At 36.9% G+C, this 24,977-nt stretch overlaps 1 protein-coding gene across 10 annotated transcripts in view; it reads left to right on the forward strand.

Annotated features, from left to right (window-relative positions):
- The first annotated feature begins 3,947 nt into the window (after nt 1–3,947).
- The window catches only part of pum2 (pumilio RNA-binding family member 2), an 85,710-nt gene continuing 64,680 nt past the window's right edge, over nt 3,948–24,977 (forward strand). For 4 of the 10 annotated variants that reach the window (XM_058756232.1, XM_058756240.1, XM_058756241.1 and 1 more), the window contains exons 1-5: nt 4,144–4,213; nt 5,456–5,822; nt 7,233–7,301; nt 7,469–7,574; nt 24,289–24,476. In XM_058756232.1, the coding sequence (XP_058612215.1) occupies nt 4,209–4,213; nt 5,456–5,822; nt 7,233–7,301; nt 7,469–7,574; nt 24,289–24,476 (735 nt within the window). In that variant the 5' untranslated portion in view covers nt 4,144–4,208. Of the gene's footprint in view, nt 4,120–4,143; nt 4,214–4,239; nt 4,362–5,440; nt 5,823–7,232; nt 7,302–7,468; nt 7,575–24,288; nt 24,477–24,977 lie in introns of those variants that run through there. The other 6 variants (XM_058756231.1, XM_058756233.1, XM_058756234.1 and 3 more) reach the window with 4 other exon arrangements.

Raw genomic sequence — 24,977 nt, forward strand, 5'->3', positions numbered from 1 at the left:
TTCAACTGCATATGCAGCAGCATTAAACGTGATGTGTCAGTGCGGACTTTATAAGCGCTCTGTGAGTTCTTAATATAGCAGTCCAATCAGTGTGAGGGAGTGCCTCTGACCTCACTCTCTTTCCACATGAGTCAAATTCTGTCGGGACAGTTTTCACCGAAGGAATCTAGGATAAATAGCTTCTAGGCTACCTGTAAAAAGAGTTTTGATACTCGTTCTTTATTATGTTGGCTTCAGCTGAGAAAGACAATCTAGACAGTCTCTTATGCACATAAAAGGCCCTGGCTTTGTTTAAATTTGAATTTTTGACAGAATTTGTCTTGCTGGCTCATATGAACATTCCTAGGAGATTTTTGTGAGTTTTAATCGTAAATCTGCTCAGTTGGACACCAAAGGTGGGTTGCACCAATAACGTTTAATCTATCGATAGATTAATTAGCTAAATTTTTAAAATTTTAAACATAAAACTTTAAACTTTGTTTAAAATACATAAACTTACCTTTTAACCATTTTATTTTTAATTTAAATTTAAGACAGATTTAGCCTATACTTTAATCCTGTTGCTCTATTACAGTAATTTACACTCTGATTTAAATTTTAGGGATTAACTTTTAAACTACATGTGAGGTAATGCGGTGATGAGGTGAAGAGCTGGTAATTGCTACCATGCCTCTCCTTTATCAGGCCCGTTCCCTGTATTTAGTAATTAGGGCAGTGATCAAACATAGTGCTGAAAGATTTTCAGAAAAGACCGTTCTGACCTGAAAGTGATCAGGCAGACCAAACTGTAAGTTTGCGTAGAGACTTGAAACTTTGAAGGATGGTAGTTCCCACCCCATCTACAACATCTCCAAGGCTTGCCCGATTGGCCTGACAGGGCCAATAAAAAACATTTTTGTTTTAAAAAAACAAAATTACTCATAACTCCTAAACCGCTGATCAATGCACAATTCCATGTTGCATTTTTATTGGTCAGTAACATGGGACGTAGCAGCAAACACACAGATCATGCTGAATTTCTACAAAATAAGACCACCATTTAGGAGCCACGGTCACAGAAATCACTACAATTGTTTCATGATGCCAAACTTTCCTCTGGGACAGTTGAAAATTGTGCAGTGTGTAAGGGTTGGGTTACGTGCTCATAAATGTGTAAACAGTGTAACATAAATAAAACTGTTGTTACTGTTTATATTGAAAAATCACATCCCAACATATATGCAACAACAGCAATATTAATATGTAATTTAATAATAACTAAGTGCTTTGCTCAAGGGTTTCACCTCAGTCGTGGTATTGAGGGTGGAAAGAGCCCTGGTTATTCACGCCCCCCCACCGACAATTCCCGTTGACCTGAGACTCAAACCTTCAGGTTACAAGTCCGACTCTCTATCCATTAGGCCACGACTGCCTCCTGATGACAATAAAATTCCCAGTGCTATTCGCTATTGATGCCAGGTTTCTTATTTAAAGCAATGGAGGACCCTGCACATAGAAAAATTACGCTAAAGGGGTACCCTGTGTATCAAGAAGTGATGCCAAAGGGTCCTGACCAAGTGTCAATATGTGACGAGATGAGTTAACCCACCAGATGAGTTAAGTATAAACAGGGATAAAAAGTACCCCATGCCCACAGTTAAATATACTGCTGGATCTTTAAGTTCAAGTTCAGCATCTTTAATGCTGTAGGCCTGCTTTTCTGCTGGAGGTCCTGGACATCTTGTTCAGATGCATGACATTACAGATTCTATCAAATACCAACAGATAATAAAATCTAAACCTGACTGCTTCTGTTAGAAATCTTATAATGGGCCGTGGTTGGAAATTCCATATTATAAATACTGCCATGTTGCTCCATTAATTGATGATTCACTCCTCTAAAAACAGTAGCCTAAGTGTCATTTATTTATTTATTTAGGCTATTTATTATTTATTTTTTATTAAAGTGACTGACAGCGCACAATCGACAATCTAATGGACTTTTATCAATCTATAACTTTCAGCCATTGTTTACAAACTTTATTCATCTAGTTTACTTTTTTAGAATAACAACAAAGTAATAAAATAAAAAAACAAAAAGTAAATAATCATGTAAAATAATAGCATATAATGTAAAATAATGTATAGCCTTTGCCTTACCGCTTAGCATACTGTAGGCTTTTCTTAACTAGTTATGTGAATCCTGGGATGAAGATGAAAAAATTTTGTCTACGAAACTAATTTGAAACTGAGCCTTATTATCAAAAGATTTTCATAATCATGAGAAATAAATTCAGTCAAGGTCAAGTGTGTCTAAACTGGTTTCCGAACTTTTGGATGCCTTTTTGCATTATGTTTGGGCCCTACCTATGCTAATGACATCAACAAGAACATCAATATTAAGTAGCACAAAATGCACAAAAATTATTTGAGGTTAAAATTCTTTGACAACTTTTTGTCATTAGTGTCTATAGATTATACATGCAAAACTTCATGAGAATCAGTCAAGTGGTCAAAATAAATTTTTGCCAACTCAAAATGGCCAACAGACTACAACATGTTACATTACTAATCACATTGTTGTCTGCTAGAGGGAACCACAGGATAAGAAATGTGATTTTTTTTCTATCAGTTTCCATCACTCTGAATAACAAAGAATTGTTTTTACAGAGGTAAATGTTTACAGAGATTAAAAAAAAAAAAAAAAACACCCTATGCTCCATATCCTTAGGTATATTTTTGTCTTCCCTTACTTTACATTAAAATTTTTCCAATTGACATAGTTTAAGCAGATTTTTTTCAGCAATTTCTCAGGGATCAACAGTTAATATTAATGTGAATGACACATGAATGTTCATAAATTGAAATCAGTGTAAATGGTTCAGAATAATGACTTGTAGTAAACAAGAAAACAATTGTTATAGTTTCATATGGATGAATAAACTTTATTAGATTGCAAAGAAATGTGATCTCTAAAGCACTTAAAGGTCATTAAATGCTACCTTCCTTTTAATATGTCCTAATGATATTACAAACATTTGTCAAATTGCATGACAGGACTTTATGTATTACTGTCCATTTAAAATTAGAAGTTGCCTCTTTTTTATTGTAGTAGCCTGCATATTGCTGCATTCATGTGTGCTCATTTCAACCAGTAAACATGCCAACCTTCACAAATTTCTGATGTCCTGGGTGCTAACATCAGTTAATTATGTATCAGCCATTTATATCAATTTAAATGGGAGAGGGAGGCCATAACACTAATGTTGTCCACCAGAGGGAGGCACAAGACAACAAATTATTTTAGATCGCATAGTTTAAAGTCTGTGTAAATGGTTTAATATATTAACTATGCATAACATTGGTTATATATTCATAAAGTTAAATAAAGGATAAAACAATATAAGTCTAATCTGTGATCTCCAAAATAGCCTTCATATTCATGTACTAAATTCAGAAAAAATTTGTCAAGTTGACAGACAAGTTAAAATGAAAATACAATATTATTTGTCCGTTGAAGACACTTAAATTTACATTTACATTTAGTCATTTAGCAGACGCTTTTACAAATAATGACTACAGAAGCAATCAAAACCAACAAAAGAGCAATAATATGCAATAATATATCCGTAACTGTATCCTCTACAAGGCGTTCGTGCTTGGATCCCGATGATCGTCGCTTGCTGTTATATTTTAGATTTATTTCTAAATGAAATTTAATGTCTGCTATTTTTTACACTTTAAAGTTACGTGAACACTCTTATAGCCCATTTATATAAAATAAATCACTTTTAGAAACTAAACAAACCTGTGTCAGGGTATTAAACATTTTTAAATTGAAAACATCGAAAACAGTGGCTTGCGTAAAGTCTGGTGAATACAAATATGAACATCTGAAATGTTAGTGTGCAGGTCTGATGCGTTGTGTGTTACAGTGTATACACAGGGGAGGAGGGCACCAATCCTCCCAAACTCCTACACAAGCGCCTCCAACACCTAATCATTAAAACACACACACATACACACACACACACATACACACATACACACACCCTATCTCCACGGATACTAAACTTATACACAACACCGCGTCCATCATAGCCTTGAAACATCGGGCTTGAACATCACCACACACCACGCGTGAGTATCTTTAACCAGATGTAATGGATATATCGGAGCGCGAACGTCAATTGTTGCCCCTTTTGTTTAGGGGCTTTGAGCAGGGGGCCATGTTGTGAGTTTATCAGCCAAAAGACATGGGGCTTTATTAATGAATTCTTATGAAATATCCTCGTTGTTGGGTTCATAACAGTGAGGTCAACGTGTAGAGATGTATAATTATTTGTAAATGGTTTTAAGGGTTGTAAAACAAACTTTTAGAGGTGAGAGGCCTGTGTGTTGTTTTATCAACAAAGCGTCTCGCGCACTAACGTTAGCAGAAACACTAAGACATTGAAGTCGGGCTTGCAAGGATTTTTAGTACACATTTGGATTTACGATTCAGTTGCAATGTCGCATATCAGTTCAATGACGCTGTTGAATTTTAAATAGAAATAAATCCGGTTTTGTTTTAAAACAAGCCCTATCTTGCGCTGACTGTTAGCGAGGTGCTAGCTGGCGGAGTCAAGGGCCCCGCGGTGCTAACAAACAACAGACAGGCCGATCAAATAACAACACTACTGAGACCAAACATTTAAGGATTTAGTTGTGAGCTCGAAGCTTTAAAGGCAATGCGGCATAATTTTACATCTAATATAAAGCCTACATTCACCGCCGTCCATCATTTGTGTGTTAGCCGTTAGCATTCTGCTATCCCTGTACACCCAAAACATTCACATAGAAACGCGTGATTTCAGGTCTTTATTAAAACGCATTTTCTAAATCTAGAATCGTATGCTTTTAAAATGTCCTGCTTTTAAAAAGTGAGTAAGCAAGGTTTAGTTATTGGGCACATTTCTGGAGATAATAGGAAATTATTCTGCGGCTTTGTTCTCTTGACGATTTATGTCATCTGCTAAATGATTAAATGTAAATGTAAATGTTATGTAGTTTTATGTTTATTTGATTGCATAGCTTACTTATTATGTGTGAGACACACATACTTGGTGTATATATATATATATATATATGTGTGTAAGTGTGTATATATATATATATATATATATATATATATATATATATATATATATATATAGTTATTATTGAAATGTAGTCCTTATCTTGGCGGCTGTTGACTGGTTACTTTGTTTACATTTAACTGTTGGCTTCTATGTAAAACAACTTGCATAACCCAATGATTTTCTTCAACATTGGTTTTATTTCACAGTGATTCTGTATTCCAAATAGTTCAAGATGAACAATTTAGTCAATTATTGTGGAATAAAATGAAGATTAATCATTAATTCCATGGAGGCAAATAAACGTTTTTTTTTTTTTTAAACTTCCCTGGTCCTTAAAACAGCACATTTTTCTGTAGGTTTTTCCGTGGAATGAGCATTCCATGCAGCATCTTAGGTATGAATGACGTGGCCTGGCAGGAGACGAGAGGCGGGATGCTGCACACAAATGGTGCGCCAGAGACTGGAGGGGTCAGAGTCCTTGCAGGGGGTTCTCTAGCCACAGTAGGAGGTGCTGGGCAGGGACCTGGAGGAGCTCACCCTCTGCCAGGTATGGACCGGGTGGCAAATCCCAACCCCGGGACCCCTCAGCCTCCACTGAGCGGTCGTTCCCAAGATGATGCCACTGTGGGCTATTTTTTTCAAAGGCAGCCTGGGGAGCAGTTGGGTGGCTGCACTGCAAGCAAACACCGCTGGCCTACTGGTGATGGAAACCATGTTGACCAGGTAAGAAAGACCTCAGTCGATTGTGAATGTGAATATGGGCACAAAGACAGAAGACCGTTTAATTAAATGTCACACCGACATGAAACAACAAGCTTATTTGAAACAACATACTTATTTTGACTTGTACTTATTAAAATACAGGAACAAACGTGATAATACGTATTTTTAATACATTTTAAATGACTAAAAACTTCTTGCTGACAAATGGTAAATTTGGTAAGATTTATAATTACAATTGATTAGTTTTTTGGGGCTGCACTGTGATCCTTAAATAGTTTTTGTAGACATCTAATGATTTGTGCTCTATATGCCTGATAAGATTTTTTTGGTATATGAACTATTGTTGCACTGAATGTGACATTTTAGTGGGTTCTAAATAAATAAATTCTTATTATTCAATGAAAGGTTAGATTTTTGTGAATTTAAAAAAAATAAAAGATCAAAAGGTTTAACAATGCAGATTAATTTTCAACAGCCTTCTTTGATCATATTTACCAAGTGTGCCGATATTTTTGGCCATGACTGTATATATGAAGCGGTATTGTTTTGATGCTTTAAAACCACTTTAGTATATATGTATATATAGTATATACACACACACACACACACACACACACACAAACACTTGTAAATATGTGACCCTGGACCACAAAACCAGTCTTAAGTCGCTGGGGTATATTTGTAGCAATAGCCAAAAATACATTGTATGGGTCAAAATTATCGATTTTTCTATTATGCCAAAAATCATTAGGATATTAAGTAAAGATCATGTTTGATGAAGATATTTTGTAAATTTCTTACCATAAATATACCACAACTTCAGTGTTGATTAGTAATATGCATTGCTAAGAACTTCATTTGGACAACTTTAAAGGTGATTTCCTCAATATTTTGATTTTTTTGCACCCTCAGGTTCCAGATTTTAAAATAGTTGTATCTTGACCAGATATTGACCTATCCTAACAATCCATACATCAATGGAAAGCTTATTTATTCAGCTTTCATATGATGTATAAATCTCAATTTTGAAAAATTTACACTTAAGACTGGTTTTGTGGTCCAGGGTCACACATTTGTGCTATCAAATGATCAGTTGCGATTAATCGCATCGAAATACCAAATACATATACTGTGTATATTTATTATGTGTATATATAAATACACACACATACAGTATGTATTTTGAAAATATTTACATGTATATTTTTATTTTTATATTCATATAATTTATATTATATATAAATGTATTTAATATAAAAACTTAACATATTTTTCTTAAATTTATATATGCATAATAAATATACACAGTACGCACACATTATGTAAACAAAAACTATTTTGGATGTGATTAATCGTTTGACAGCACTAAAATATATGTATAAAATATAAGTCAAATGTCTCTTTGTGTAGGTGCGCACTGTGGATGAGATGAATTATGACTTTCAAGCCTTGGCTCTGGAGTCTCGTGGAATGGGTGAGGTATGTTGTTAGAGTCCTTAAAAAGCCTAGTAATCCTCTTGCGTCCTTGTTGACCAGTATCACAAGTGTTGAGTTCCCTGTAATACTTTAACATATGTTAACTAGTTTTTTCCTGTTTGTATGATATACTTTGCAAAAAGTGAAAGCCATGTTGACCTTTTTTGCAGCTACTTCCTGCTAAAAAATTGTGGGAATCAGATGAATTGGCAAAAGATGGACGCAAAGGGATGTTGTTGGGTGAAGAATGGAGAGAAAATGCCTGGGGTGCTTCCCGTAAGTTCTTCTAAAATGCCACCATGTTTTGATCATGAAATATAACTGAAGAAGCATTCATGCTGAGATAAAATTGGACAAGTTTGACAAATTATGCTTCAGAGAAGGCTCACTTTAGTTTATGCTAAAGGTGTACCAAATATTTGTTGCGGTGATGTCTTTTGCCTATAATTTAGTTTCCCTATATAGTTGGCACTTTATACAGCAGAGATTGTTTCAAAGCAGATTCAAAGTATTAAACAGGAACATGACATGAATCAATGAAATGAAATGAGGCACATACAAAATTCTGCTACAAAGCAGCTGTGGCAAGTAGGGTCGTCAAAAGTACTGGTACTTTGTTACCAAGTCGATATCTGAATTTTAAAAATGATTCCAGCCTTTCCACTGTACCAGTTGTAACTAGTGTAGGTTCAATCCAGTATCAACTGATTCAAACATTCCATTCCAGTATTTGTGTGAGCACTCCATGAGTGTCAGAGGTTTTTTATTTAAAACTTTTTTTTTTGCAGTGTTCAATAGTTCCATTTTTAACAATAACTGATAAACTTTAAAATACAGACCACTTGTGAGCTCTGAGGTTGTTAATTAATTGTATGTGCTTTTCTTTAACCCATCTATTTGCATTAATTAAACAAATTTTTTATATAATTTGTGGTGGAAAAACTACGGTAACACTTTATTTTAAGGTCTCTTAACTAGTTGCTAATTAACATGCATATTAATAGAATATTAGCCATTTATTAGTAGTAATTAAGCACATATTAATGCCTTATTCTACATGACCTTATTCTACATCCCTAATCCTACCCAATACCTAAACTTAAGAACTATCTTACTAACTATTAATAAGCAGCAAATTAGGAATTTATTGAGGGAAAAGTCGTAGTTAATAAGTGTTCCCTATTCTAAAGTGTTACCAAAACTACATTACCCATGATTAGGGCTAAAATGACTATTCAGCTATCAATTACAATACAAAAATTGTCGTCATATTTTTTCGAATAGTTGTTTGATCTCTTTTGACCTAATGTAAGGGTCTGCAGTAATGAGATTTTACCACTGTGACACTGTAGCGCAAGAGTGTAATTCAGCCGTCCCTCATGCAATTAATATAGCACTATACAAAAGATTTAAACAAAAGCAAGCAGATTTAAGCCGGGCTCACATTACAGGAGTTTTAAAATCCTAACCGATTATGAGATCTGGCTGCAGCACACATATAAGGAGAATCTTCACAGATTCTCTTCCCTCAAATCTTAAAGTGTCATGAAACCCTAAAACACATTTTTTGAGATGTTAACGTATGTGAATAGGTTGCACATCAGTGAAAACAACTTTAGCGCTCATTATGTCTATTATTAAGGTGAAAGTGGTTATTTTTTGAAACATTTTCGTTCTTCCGTATCAAAAAGCAAAGTTGAGCCTGCGTCACAAACTGACGTATATGTGTTAATTTGCAGTGGTGATTAGTGGCTGGAGAGTACGTGTCTACGTCATCAGTTTCCCGAGCTTTTGGCAGCATTGAATATTAACCAGCATGCGCACATATCACGTCGTCTTCAAATAAAAAATGCAATAAGTGCTTGTGCTGAAACATTGTGCATCTGATCATGAACGCAATGACACGACAGATTATTGTGATATTTGTCTGTATAATGAGTGCGTTGTAGGTCTGTGTTTTATTGGTTGTTTTCTCCCTTCTTCCCACCCTCTACTTTTCCACAGTTTTACACGCCCATTTCTAGAGTCTTTTTCAGATCTAAGGTGTGAAAGACCAGTGCTGAAACAGGGGGGTTTCATGACACTTTAAACGTGCATGCACTACAAGATTTGAAAATAGTGGCTCATCACACACTACAACATATTAAGATTATCATGCCAGAGGGAGTGCCTCACGTGATCTCACGCAGCAGATCATCATTGATATTTACATACAGGTGCATCTCAATAAATTAGAATGTCGTGGAAAAGTTCATTTATTTCAGTAATTCAACTCAAATTGTGAAACTCATGTATTAAATAAATTCAATGCACACAGACTGAAGTAGTTTAAGTCTTTGGTTCTTTTAATTGTGATGATTTTGGCTCACATTTAACAAAAACCCACCAATTCAATCTCAACAAATTTTACTTACTAAAATGTACCTTTAAAATAAACCGACCATAAAAATAATAAACCCTCCTTTTTTTTTTTTTAAGTGGGCAAACTTACAAAATCAGCAGGGGATCAAATAATTATTTTCACCACTGTATATAGATTATAGATAAGTGCCAGTAGATATATAGAAAAGTTATTTCTATAGATAATAACCAATAACTTAATAAATAATTTTATATTTCTCAATCGTCTTTAATTTGATTGATGTAATTTGCAGTGCTTTATGGGATTGTAGTTCTTTCACTAACTAAAGCTGTTCAGTACACAGTCTTGTACCAGTCTTGTAGTCTTTTTGTCCAATTTTAATTAACTTTTTTTAATTCAAATAAAATGCTGTATTGTTGCCATTTTCCTCATAGCTAGTTGGCTTTGTTCATGGCTTATAACTCTTTAACTAAGACTTTAAAATCCCTAAAAATTAATGGGGAAAAATACTTCTGGAACCAGCGCCACTGAAAAACTGGGTACTTTATGGCCAGTCAGAAGCTTGCAATTCAGAATTTGCACAATATGCCAGAGTTATAAACACAATGTAAATAAGAGATTCATTGTGCAGTATAGACAGATATATATATATATATTTATTTATTTATTTTTTTTTTTGATTGCGCATGCACTGTAATAATTTACTCTTTTTAGTATCCATTTCATTAATTTAACATTTAATATTGGGGGCATCCAAAGTTATTTGACATTTGAACATTTTTTAAAAAGTAACGCAATAGTTACTTTCCCTGGTAATTAGTTACTTTTATAATGATGTAACTCAGTTACTATTTGTGAGAAGTAACTAGTAACTATTACTAATTACTTTTTTAAAGTAACGTGCCCAACACTGGTGATGACACAGAAGAACTCATCCACAATATCCACATTGACCGCCACAAATATCCACCACCCCTGCCATCAGCTTCAGCGTCTCGCACACATCAGCGTGACATAAACACAAATTTACATTTAGTCATTTAGCAGACGCTTTTATCTAACTAAATAAACTGGAGCAGGATTTTGAAAATATGAACAGCAAACAGGCTTTTCAACATGTCAGGACTCTTACTGGACAATCTATTAAACAGTCTTATTTGTGTTTCAGATCCTATCACCTTTGCTATCAATCTTAATAATTTTTATGCCCGTTTTGACACCTCTGATTTTTCAGCAGAGTGTGACAGCCTTTTGAATTCCATGCCTCTTCAAGAGTTGGATTATGAGTCCCTCTTAACTAAGCAGGATGTCTATTTCCAACTCATTAAATGCAAGCCGAATAAGGCTCCTGGGCCAGATGGAATTCCAGGTCGGGTCTTGAAAACCCTGGAATTAACTCCTATTCTTCATTCTCTCTTCCTTCGTTCGCTCTGCACTTTAAAAATACCTGTCATGGAAATCATCAATTGTCATTCCTGTCTTCCTGTCACATCCATCAGAGTTAAATCATTACAGGCCGGTGTTGTTAACCTCAATCATAATGAAATGTTTTTGAGAAATTGGTCCAAAATATAATTTTTCCATATGTTTCACCATTTTTGGATTCTTTTCAATTTGCATACAAGCAGAAAAGAGGTACAGATGACGCAGTGGCTTGTCTTCTGCACTTTTTGCTTCAACACTTGGGGACACCCCTGGAAATTATGCTAGACTTCTTTTTATTGACTTTTGTTCTGTCTTTAATTCAATTCAGCATCATCAGGTAATTAAGAAATTATAGGGCCTGCAAGTTCCATCACCATTAATTCACTGGATTTATAATTTTCTGCCTAATAGGCCTCAAGTGGTAAAAGTGGACAATTCATTATCACCCACCATTGTTCTTAATACTGGGGCCCCCCAGGGATGTGTATTAAGTCCATTTCTTTACATTCTCTATACAAATGATTGTCCATTTACTACTATCCATTATTTTAAATATGCAGATGACACAGCTATTCTTGCATTGCTTAAAAACAGTGATGATTCTTTTATGGATTATCAACGTTCCATAACATATTTTAGCACATGTTGTGATGACAATTTTTTTTTACATCTTAACATTTCAAAGACTAAAGAACTGGTTTTTGGCTCTTCCATAACACAGCTCCATCCAAGTATTCATATTAAAGGAGAGATGGTTGAAAGAGTGGAGCATTTTAGATACCTTGGTATTACATTGGGTGATCATCTCAGTTTTAATCAGCATATCTTAGGTATCTATAAAGCCTGTCAACAGAGACTTACAGTTCTCTGTAAACTTAAGCAGCTGTCTGTTCAGCCTTATCTGCTTCTCCTGTATCGGAGTATTATTGAGGCAGTTCTTATGAATGGTGCCATTTGTTTTTGTTTTTTTCATATGCTTACAGTTGTTAATAGGAACAAACTTTTAAAGATACGTAATTTGACTAATAGGATTATTGATATTCCTACTCCTAAATTATCTGACTGCGTTACATCAGCTACAATCCGGAAAGCACACACAATCCTAAATGACCCAGATCACCCACTCCATCGTTATTTCATCCTTCTCCCATCTGGGCGTAGGTATAAATTACATATGTGTAGGAGGACTAACTTTAGTAAGAGTTTTTTTCCTGCAGCGAAACAAGCTTTAAACGCATAGGAAATCAGCCATCATCTAACACTCTAGCTTTTTTGTATCTATCTATCTATCTATCTATCTATCTACTTATCTATCTAAAGCGACTTACAAATGAGGACAATGAAAGCAATCAAAATCAACAAAAGAGCAATGATATGCAAGTGCTATAACAAGTCTCAGTTAGCTTAACGCAGTACACGGAGCAAGGATTTTTTAAAATTATATAATAAAAAGAAAACGGATAGAATAGAGCAAGCTAGTGTTAGAGGCCTTTTTTGCTATTGTTAATTGTATAATAAATATAAAGAAAACGAATAGATGGAATACAAAAAGATTAGAAAAGCAATTTTTTTCCAAATTCTTTCAATTTTTTTTTTTTTTTTTAAGAAAACAAGCAGTAAATGAATAGTGCAAGTCTAAAAGGGACAAGTTTTTTTTTTTTTTTTTAAAGAATAGAATTAGAATAGAAAGTGCTAGAATTAGAGGGTCAAATAAAGATGGAAGAGATGTGTTTTTAGCCGATTCTTGAAGATGGCTAAGGACTCAGCTGCTCGAATTGAATTGGGCAGGTCATTCCACCACATGAAAACACACGAGCGTGGATAAACCTTAGCTTTCATTCATTCGGAAGATTTCTCCGGTAATGCCCCGCAAGTGCAAGGTCTGACTTTACCGGCGCAGTATCGCCTCTCTCAGCGTCTGTTCTGTGCAGTGAGCGGCAGTGAAGCAGCACATTCAGCTGGCCGTACCGCAGCAGACTCGTCAGTTAAATACAAAACAGCTTTTTCCAAGCACATGCCACTAACTAACTGTTTGGAATTATAAATATGAGCATAGTTCGTCTGCACTTTTTTGTTTGTTGTTTTAGTTAGTTACTCTGCAGGCAGAGTAAAAGTAATATAGCCAAAACCACCGCATAGCCGCCTTTAGTGTAGATGCATGTTGATTTTATCAGACGATGTTGTGATTATAAATGAGAGTGACTCCTGGTTAACATGTATTAATGGGTTGTGTTTAGTCACTATTTAGTGTGGAATTTTTCTACAATATTCACTCATGACAGTAAAATAGGGCATTCTAAGTCAATCACTGCAGTATTTCCTCTCACAGTCAGTAGAAAATGTGGTTAACAGCTGGACATGCATGAAAAAAAATACCGTCATATACCGTGAAACTGGTATAATTTTGAAAAATATCGGTGTATTACAGTACCACAAGAGCTATAGAGAGCAGACTGCTCCGTACGCTTTCGAATCGCTCTCGCGGATGTCAAACACTGATTGATCTGCGCTGCGCCGCTTCTAGTTGAACACACCTAGTGCTGCAGGCTTATTGGCTTACTGACGTTGATGAGATTAACCCCTTAGGTATCGAAATTTGGTACCGAACGACGAGACGTTTTTCAATACTCAATGGTATCGAGGCAATTCGGTCGGTGCCTAAAAAGTATCGAACCCGATACCCAGCCCTACGGCTTGGTGTATCTCGCCCTTTACAGATAACATCTGAAGTAACAATTGATTTACTTATATCCTAAAAATTAATCCTGTGTGACTGATATGTTGCAGATTGGGTAATTTTAGGTCAAGGTTTTGGCTTTCGGTCAATGATGTCCACTGTTGGTTGGGAATAGCAATATGACCGTTCAAAGTCTTCTTGTGGCTTTACCTACTGATGGCAGTGTAGAATTCTATGAGCAATCCAGTCATTTATTTAGACCAGTAGTCAAAATAGTCATTAAGTCTTGCAGTGCAAGTGCAATAGACCTGCCTCTTCAGGGCTTGACATTAAGCATTCTCATGTGGTTGTCTTTCGGACAAGTAAATTTGTCGTTTACTTGTCCGAGTATAAAAGTTACTTGCCCGGAGAGAAAAAAAAAAAAAATTAAATTGAGTTGTAAATATCATTATTTATTGTAGATACACAAAACATATTATAGTGTTTACAGAGTTTAGTAGGGTATATGCAAGTTTGTGTGCATGTCACATTTAGTCCAGCACTTCTGTCTTGATTGCCAGGGGTTAAATCCTGGTCGACGCCGTCTTTGGCTGCTGGTCCACCACCTCTCCACTGCCAGTGCAGCATCAAAATGCTTAAGAGCTGGGCCTTCCACTGATAAAAACATCAGTCGCTGGTCTGGGCTCAGGCTGGTCCTCCAATCAGACTTTACTTGTTTGCATGGTGGAGAATCCTCTCTCACACACAGTGTTGACTGGTAGGACAAGGTAGACATTCATCAGAGGCACCAGATTCTTGAACCGTGTACGCCTTTCCTCTGAAAAGCATGACATTAAGCTGTGAGTTTATCAGTACAGGGCTGTTTGTCAAAACATTTCATTTCAAAACATGAACTGAAAAGGGTCAGTGTTCATCCTGAAATTTTCCTGTTAAATACACCGAATATAAGGATTCAGAATTCAATATTCATTCATGTCAGTACAATATTACACACATCTGACATCAGGATGTTCATAAATGTGTCCCTCATAGGAACAGATGATCTGCCTTGAGCAAAAGCTTTGTAAGTCTGGAGGTCTGACACAACATCCTCAGTGCAAATTCCCTCCCTAGACAGAAGACCACTGAAGTGCTCTGTTAGTGACCTGACATCTTCCAGTCCACTCTCCCTGAACTGCATGCATGCACTGAGGTCTGATTTCTAACATTTGGGCCAGACAGATGGATCGAACACCCTAAAACGGCTGGCAGGACTGTCCCTTTCCAGGTCCTTCATCCTCTCCTCTAAATGTGAGATAATGACATCTGTTTGGACCATAACAAAATTAATTTTCAGAACAAATATAATTTTAATGAAATCCAAGAGGTTTCTGTCCCTCCATAGAGAGCCTGTGCAACTTAAACATCCAAGGCCCAGAACGCTAGGAAAGACATCATTAAAGTAATCCATGTGACTCCAGTGGTTTAATCTTAATTTTATGTAGTGATGCAAGTGCATTGTTGGCTCGTATGGAAGTAAGCGCTGTTACACGTGGATATATAGAGAGATGACGGTTTAATAAAAGGGAGAAGCGTGCATGTGGTGCTTCTTGGTCGTGAATCGTTGGAGGGGGAAAAAACTCTTACGGCTGATCCGGAATGGCTATGGTGTCGACTGTCTCGTTGTGGAGTATCTATTTTTGCTTGGATTACTCACCTTTGAGAACATTGGGATAAAAAGAAAAGATTCTTCTGTTGGACTCTGTATTCCGGTGAGGCTGATCTTTTATTCACTGAACTCACTGGACTGTTTACACTCTCACAACACACAAAAATATACAACTACGATTTTCAATCTTGTTGTAATTAATGGTCTCATCTGAAGGTTTGTTAATGTTGTTGGCTGGTTATTGAAAAATTGTACTGTAAATACACTGTGGGCTTAATGATGCTTCATTGTTTGTTGTGGGTAATTTATAGGCATTGCTTGAGCGGGGCTGACGTTCCCTTTTATTTACTGTACCACCGCTATAATATTTAGTAGAGTGTTACATATTGGTGGTTCAAGTTCTGTTTCTTTTATAAGCTTTGTTTGTATATATTGTGGAATATGGAGGAAGCAGATGCGGTTGCTCAAGCTACAAGTGTAAATACTAGTGATAACACTCATGAACATGTAACTGAAACCAGGATTGAAACAGATGAGGTGTGTAATGCAGATTTTACCGCAGATCCTTTTGTAACCAGGCGTAATCCGGCTGCTGAAATAACTTCTCTGTTAAGTTCACTTTATATTTCCGACCATGATGATGAGGGCACTGATGATTGTGAAGCTAATGAAAGTTGTATTGTGAATGATTATGTCAGTCAAACAATGCAAGCAGAAATATCTCAAGTAAAAGTGGATTTATTGGCTCTTAATACAAAAGTACAGGGCCCGGTTGCATAAAGCACCTTAAGTTTTTCCCTTAAGTATGACACTTAAGGCGTGATTTTCCCCTTACCTAAGGGAATGACTTGAGGGTGTTGCATACAATCCATTAAACCATTCCCTTAGTTAAGGGAAACAGTTAAGTATTTCACAACAGCGACCCAGGTTTTGCCGTTAAAAAAATCTACTGTTGCCATGGACACGTTATTTGTTAATGCAGATAGCGGTGTCACATTTTCAGGGACTAATGTGAATAAATCTATATTTAAATGCAAAGGGACAAGATAGTCATTTTATTTGTATCTAAAACGAGGTGATGTGAACATTATTAAGCACTAAACACTCCCATGCAGTGTATGTTTCATTCATACTCGAAGCCGGAGGGCGCTGTCGAGCTGAAAGTCCAATCCGGACACATAGAAGTATCTTATGATGGAATACAGCAGCAGAAATGTAAACACAAAAAACACACATACAAAATATATTTTCGCAATCGTGTGTTTATTAAGTCATCTCCCAGGTAATATGTAGGAAAATACAGGAATAAAATATTATAGAATATGTTCTCGCATGACGCACTCACTTTTGAGCTATTAGTTGTATGTAATTTGATTAATGTGAATAAATGCCTAAATCTGTTATAAAGCGGCCGATTGTGTCTTGTAGAAGACTTTAGGATTGAATCTTCTTGCTGTGTAACACTTAAGGTGACATTTTCCATACCTTACGTTATACTTAGAAAAATTACAGTTAAGGGGCTTTATGCAACACTTAATGGGCTTTAAGGGACACTTAAGAGAAATTCTAAGGGTTTATGACGTTTCACCTAAAGAAACCCTTAAGTGTCATTTAAGGTATATTTTATGCAACGCCCTTAATTGTAAGGGAAACTTAAGGGCGATCTTAAGGGAAAATTACACTTAAGGTGCTTTATGCAACCGGGCCCTGACCATTGAACAGGATGTTAAGTTGCAGAAAGTACCTTAAATAGGGAAACTAATTTTAGACAGGCGGTGGACGCTAGCTTGGCAGACTTGGATGATTACTTCCGTAACTGCTTGGCGAAACTAGAAAGAGGAATGACGGACTGTTTATTACGGAGAGATGCCCATTGGGAAAAACGACTAAAAGAGCTACATCTTACTAGTACCCCAGCTCTCTCTAGAATGCAATCGTATATACATACTGATTCCGTCGCATCATTATTTGCACCCATAACCCCAGTACCAACCCCAAGAGCAAAAAGTTCAATAAATAAATCTGCCAATTTAACTTATGATGCTTCTGCAGTGTCTGCTCCACAGAGTTGTGGGCTTGATATGCCAGCTGTTCCAAGGATGTCTTCTTTCAGTACTCAACCCCCATAAGGCTCGAGTTTCCCACTTTTGGTGATTCGTGCGAAATATCTGATGTGCTCAACTTTCTGGAGCACTGTGAAAACTATCTGGATATTAGACCACTTCATCATTTGGAGCTCTATGGAACCTTGAGCACTGTTCTGAAGGGACCTGCTCAGAGCTGGTGGAAGGCGGAAAGAGGTAAGGTAACAAATTGCCTAACTTTTAAAAAGGCTTTTATGGATGCGTTTCTGTAGGACCATTATCTTTCAGAAGTAGAAGATAAGCTGAAGTCTTTGGTGCAACAGTCAAATCAACGCCTAAGTGATTTTGCCTATGATTACCGAGCCCTCTGCCTCAAATGGAAGCCGGATCTGCCTGAGCATGAGATAGTGAGCCGCATACTTAATAACATCAATCCCAGGGTGGCAGAATGTTTGAGGGGAACTGTGAGGACGGTGGAACAACTGGTGAAGACTGGGTTCAGTGGTGGAGAAGGACTGCATGAGTGCGAAGGACTATTGGCAGAAGGTTGGGAGTCAGAACATCAAGTACAAAGGAGGTAAAAAACTTAACGAATGTAATACCTCGAAGGTAATGGCAGGATTGTCCATTGCACAATCGCATCCACTTTCATCTGTCCTCCTGGTACCTATGAACATAAGAGGGACAGATGTGAATGCAGTGGTGGATACAGGAAGTACTTAAACTTTGATGCAGCAAAGTTTGTGGAGGCAGTTGGGTGAAGATAAATCTTCAGTGGTACCAAGCACTTCTCAACATTTCATGATGGCGGATGGGAACGTACATCGGGCTGTCAGACAAAGCCCAGTCAACTATCAATGGCATGACAAGAGGTGTACAGTGGGTACGTATATTATGGAAGATATGCACTTGGCATTTCCTCTAATTGTTGGCTTGGACTTTCTGAGAGCAGCTGGAACCGTCCTTGATATGGGAAGAGAGAGATATGGCCTGGAAGCTGAAAAAGGGTTGACTTATTACCTTTTCTTACCTTCTTTAACCACCTTCGTACACTCCGTTATGCTGAAGGAGGCCAACACTAAACACTCAGCTGCTGTGACGTTGTACTACGCCTTACCTCCAGCCTGGCAACTCACCAATACTACCTTGAGCCTGGAAGTTGCTTCTTCTTGGGATACAGGCAATCGTGAAGAACTGTTGAAGCTAATGACCACCTAGCCTCATACCACCTCCAATGTTCTAGGAAAAACATCAGTGGAACAACATAAGATAATCTTATCAAAAGACATACCAATAAGATCCCGGGCTTATCGAGTATCTCCCATGAAGAAAAAGATCATCGATGATCATATCGACCAGATGCTTAAAGGTCGCATTATTGAACCTTCCTTCTCTCCTTGGTCCTCTCCCGTCGTATTAGTCCCCAAACCGGATGGCAGCTACCGGTTTTGTGTTGACTACCGACGGCTTAACAGCAGAACAGTACCTGACGCATATCCTATGCCCCTCATTCACGACATCTTGGAGTCTATGAATGATATAGCTTCAGGATATTGGCAAGTGGAGATGGAAAGGGGAAGCAAAGAGAAGACGGCATTCATCACCACTAAAGGTCTCTACAAATTCTGTTCTATGCCGTTTGGCCTCCAAAATGCCGCGGCCACTTTCCAAAGGCTGGTGAAGAAAGTCTTAGCGGAAGTGAGAGGTGACTTGTGCTTTGTGTACGTAGACGACATCATTACAGGTGCTGGTCATATAATTAGAATATCATCAAAAAGTTGATTTATTTCACTAATTCCATTTCAAAAAGTGAAATTTGTATATTATATTCATTCATTACACACAGACTGATATGTTTCAAATGTTTATTTCTTTTAATTTTGATGATTATAACTGACAACTAAGGAAAATCCCAAATTCAGTATCTCATAAAATTAGAATATTGTGAAAAGGTTCAATATTGAAGACACCTGGTGCCACACTCTAATCAGCTAATTAACTCAAAACACCTGCAAAGGCCTTTAGATGGTCTCTCAGTCTAGTTCTGTAGGCTACACAATCATGGGGAAGACTGCTGACTTGACAGTTGTCCAAAAGACGACCATTGACACGTTGTACAAGGAGGGCAAGACACAAAAGGTCATTGCAAAAGAGGCTGTCTGTTCACAGAGCTCTGTGTCCAAGCACATTAATAGAGAGGCGAAGGAAAGGAAAAGATGTGGTATAAAAAAAGTGTACAAGCAATAACCGCACCCTGGAGAGGATTGTGAAACAACAAAACCCATTAAAAAATGTGGGGGAGATTCACAAAGAGTGGACTGCAGCTGGAGTCAGTGCTTCAAGAACCACTACGCACAGACATATGCAAGACATGGGTTTCAGCTGTCGCATTCCTTGTGTCAAGCCACTCTTGAACAACAGACAGCGTCAGAAGCGTCTCGCCTGGGCTAAAGACAAAAAGGACTGGACTGCTGCTGAGTGGTCCAAAGTTATGTTCTCTGATGAAAGTAAATTTTACATTTCCTTTGGAAATCAGGGTCCCAGAGTCTGGATGTTACAGATGGCTTAAGTACCTTCTCCTCCACAGCCTCCGCGATTAGTTAAGTTAGTTAAGGCAGTTAAGTTAAAATGACACCCATACAATATTATCTGTGTGAATGGCATGCAGAATTCCAGCAGCGGTTCCCTGTTTTACATCTTGAATAGAGAGAAAGACATTTACTGGCCCTTCTTCACCCAGAAAGCAGACATAGATGAGCTCATTTTCAATTGTGCCTGCATCAGTTGCCCCGTCAATCAGAAATACTTGGTCGTCTTTAAAGTCTCCATTAGTTTTTCCCTCTCCATGTCATATATGACGCTTATGAAGCTGTTAAAAGAACAAACAAATTCAGGTTTTTTTTTTTTTTTTCTTCGACTGGAAAAAAATAGCAGTTTACAGTTGTGGGTGATGAAGGCAATACATACCGAGCACACGCTTTGTCAGAATCATAGCAGTCTGGAAGTTTTCCACCTGTTTTTTGGATGAGCCCATGACGAGAGGGTAACAGACTGAAAGGTAGCTCCTCCTTTGCAAAGTAGTAGGCTGTGTACATCACATTCTTCATTTTTTCAAACAAAGCCTGCTCCATTTTTTGCACTCCTTGAACAACAGCTGGCACTGGTGCATTAGGTTCCTTTACCCTCTGTGTGCAGCACTACAGTGCTGGTGGTTTTTGCTTTTGTCATGGGCCAGAAGTGTATCATGCCTGAAGGCATCTGTCCCCTTTACTAATGAAGATAAGCTGTAATAGAGTAATACTTCTCACTTTCCTAACCTCCTCTCAAACTCTCCACCTCATTTAGCAGGGGAGTGTAAAAACAACATACACAAATACAAAAGTTACTTCCCATGAGTCCTTCTGATTACACACACACAATGATGTATCTTTAATAATTTTACAGTATACAGTTTAAAAATCAAGGCTGTCACTATTCAGACAGTTATTTTGGTATTATTTTAAATTATTTTTTAAGTAATAAAAACAGGCCCAGTGAACAATAGCCTTTAAAATAATGTAAAACAACAATAGTTCAATAATTTTAAACAATACTGTTAAAATACATCAAGTATTCTATGCACATCGGCCTGTTTTATACTGCAAGAGACATACAGTATATACATTGAAATATGAATTAACATCGTGCAAGTCGTAATTTTAATGCTAAATCATTACTTGCCATGAGTGGAATAATAATGTGGATTAATTTATTGACGAGGGCGCCAGCAGTCTTTGTTACACTTTAGGAGGGAGGGAGCGAGGAAGGGAGGGAGCGCTCGCGTGCAAGAGAGTAGAGTGTAATGGCAGGATTTACATCAGCTAACTACAACCTGTTAAGAACCATCAGAGAATCACATCACCTTAATTAAAAGGGGTCGAAGCCTAGAAGCGCATCTAAATAGTTAACAAGCGGTTACTTGCATTGGTTTTGTTGGTGCTGAGTAATGTGTCCTGGTGCATGTATAATGCGTAGATTCTTGATGAATTCCTTTAGGAGTGAAAGCTTCGTCATTCCAGCCATGGGTTGATTGGTCCGAAGTGAATCGACAAAGTTACTGAACTTAAAACTGCCAGAAGCTCGGACTCCCCCCGGAAGGGGAGCTGCGAGAATTCCAAGGTGATAAGTGTGTCTCCAGGGCACCGAAAGTAAAGAGAAGACCTCACCTTTTGGGTGTGGGAGAAGTTTTATCTGGTTTCCTTGTAACACCCATTTTGGTTAGTTTGACCAATAACAAGGCGTATAGTTTCAGCGGGAAAGTGTTTCTTTGTCCCACTTGACACCTCATTTGCATGTTTTATGACTGGTCTGAAGAATCGGTGTAGTTTTTCCACAGTACAGTAAAAATAGTATGATGCATTTCCCAATCATATAGTGTACATCATTGTTTGAGGAACAAAGAGCAGATCATTTTAATACCAAGAAAGAAACACCTAGAAGATATTAAACCAGAGATACATTCATACACCTGAATATGAGAGTTTAGAGCTTACTAATACGTATAACGAGTGGTAACTAGGCTAATATAATAAGGAAACATACAAACAACACATGCATATACCAGATACATTTGTAACTGATTAATTATGTTCTAAATAAAGAAAATGTCTCTGTGTCTTATGTGTATTGTAATCATGGAGGTAGTCCACTGGTCAACCAGGCCGTTGGTGCCTGGTATCGAGGGTCATTTAGTTCTCTTTGGAATGTGTTTGAAGTCCGATGGAGAGAACAGAGAGTCGAATTGTTTAGCGCCTTTTTGACAGTGGGGGGACAACCATTGGCAATTTAGCACCCATATAAATGTAGAATGTGGGGCCAGGTCTGTGAATTATATGCAGATGTCAAAAGGCTAAAAGGGTCTCTTAAGACAAAGTCCCAATGACCATCAAGAATCATAAGCAGATGCTACACTATAATGAAGACTAGATCACAAATAAAGGCAGATATTATTGTTTTTGACATTTTCAAATTACTTGTTCGATCAGGCAAGTACATTTTTCTTTCACTTGCCCGTCCATAACATTCACTTGTTATGCAACAAGCGTTAATGTCGAGCCCTGCTCTTGTTTTGTTACCTGTAATGTTTATTTATTTTATTACTTTCATTTGATCTTTTTAATGTGATGTTTACATTATTTAACATCATTTGAAGGGTGCATGTTAATATTTAACCATCATTTCTAATAATAAAAATTATATTATATATGAATAATGAGCTAATTTTAATATTTTTATTTTTATTTTCAAATAGTTAAAAAATATACGTGTTAGTAGTTTTTGCTGTGGTACCAAAGTTGGTATCTAGAAAAGTTGAATTTTACTGGCACTTTATAGGTACTGACTACAAAAATTTTGGTCCAATGACAATAGTGTTGTTATTTAGCTCTTCAGTGTTGGTTCAGTTTAATAACTGTGTAAAGTTAATTCATTATGAATAAATTAACTTTGAAAAAATTAAAAAATTAGAATTTTCTTTTGTAATTTTGACAGCACTACTAATTAATTAAAATCCTGAAACGTCAACAATTTAACATCAATTTATTAAAAGTTTAACACAAATTACATGTTTAGGGCCAATTTTTTTTTTGTTGCCAAATTCTTTGTTTTAGCAAGTCTCATTATTTGAAAGCATAAGTTTCATTTATTCTTACAATAGCCTTATGAATTTTTGTTTCCTTCAGAGATTCTGTGTATTTACATTGTTTATCACATTAATCTTTTAATTAACGAAAATTAAACAAATTTTATTTTTTGGAAAATAAAGGAGAGTTAATTTTACAATTTAAACATTAAAGAAATATTGTATGATTATTCTTTAAAATTAAGGTTTTAATATTTTTAGTAGTAGTATACTACAGTCTGCTGGACAATAGTAATGTATTTCTGCCATAATGTAAAGTTAAACCAAACTTTTATTTTGATGGGTTGCTGTGAATCCCTTTACATTTCTGTGTAATATTGAGTTTTACTCAAATGAAACGGTCAAATGCTCATAAAGTGACTCTCAGAGCAGTTCTGGAAATGTTGTTCATGTATTTATGTCCTCATTAGTGAAACGGCAGACATTAATACTACCGAAAGCGTCACGTGCGCTTTAGTACAAGTAGTAAACAAAACCGCGCATCTGCACCATTCATTAACACAGAGACACACATAATTCATATTTAAATAGTCTTTTTACGGCTTAATATTTACGAATATTAGTGGGAGTGTGCTCGCCTGTGTGCGCGCGCATTGGGGCGGAACTCCGCAGTGTGCGACCATGTAGAGACAGAAATGACATGCCCTCGTGTAAATAAAAGATGAATAACATAAAGCTGTTTAGTTTGTTTAAAAGGTATAGATCTGTTCTATTGGAAAGGTAACTTTAAATAACTTCTGTTGTGATCTGGCGCCATAGAGAAAATTAAATTAAATAAAATTAACTTGACTTTCAGGGGGGGGGACGGGGGCCCCCATAATATAATGGCAGGGGGAACACTGGAATCTGTCCAGTTGACTTAAGCTAAATAGATAGCAGCTCCAGTATAAAGAGTAAACAATAAAATAAAGAATAAATTGAAAGATATAAAATTATCAGCATCAGCTGCGAAAAGTGGTTGATTGTTACTTGTAGTTATCATTCTAGAAATTCCATATTGCATACATCCATTATAGTAGCATTAGCTTGATTTTCTTGATGCATGTTTAAATGTTTTATTTGTCTTCTGGTTTGTTTTTGTCATAGCAATATTGTTTTCATCTGCTGTGTCTAGATCATTCTGTTTCTCAGCCCATTATGGTGCAAAGGCGACCAGGCCAGAGCTACAACGGGAACGGAGATGCAAGCTCGGTACTGTCCCCTCGCTCAGAAGGGGGTGGTCTGGGTGTGAGTATGGTGGAGTATGTCCTCAGTTCTTCCCCTGGAGACAAGATGGATGGTCGCTACAGAAACGGAGGCTATGTGAGTCAATTATCTTATTACACTCATTGGGTATCTTATTACAACACGTTTTTTTCCTCAAGCATATGTGTTATAAAATCAGGACAGAATTTGTGGAAGTTAATTGAATAAAACGATTCTGAAAGAAGCACTAGTGCAGAGGTGGACAACATCGGCCCTGGAGAGTAACAGTCCTGCAGAGTTTTGCTCCAACCTTGATTAAAACTCACCTGCCTGTAGCTTTCTAGTAACCCCGTAGTACTGGATTAGCTTCTTCAGGTGTGTTTGATTAGGGTTGGAGCTGAACTCTCCAGGACTGTGGCTGTCCAGTACCGACTTTGGCCACCCCTGCACTAGTGAATACAGGGAGTGTTTAAAGGGTTAGTTCACCCAAAAAATGAAAATTCTGTCATTAATTACTCATCCTCAGCTATAATCAGCTTTGTTTACGTTCAACATGCGTGCGCCTTCTACTGAACGTAAACACCGCTGATTATGTTGATTACTTTCTGGGGTGCTCGC

Source organism: Onychostoma macrolepis, chromosome 20, assembly GCF_012432095.1.
Source record: "Onychostoma macrolepis isolate SWU-2019 chromosome 20, ASM1243209v1, whole genome shotgun sequence".
NCBI classification, from domain to species: domain Eukaryota; kingdom Metazoa; phylum Chordata; class Actinopteri; order Cypriniformes; family Cyprinidae; genus Onychostoma; species Onychostoma macrolepis.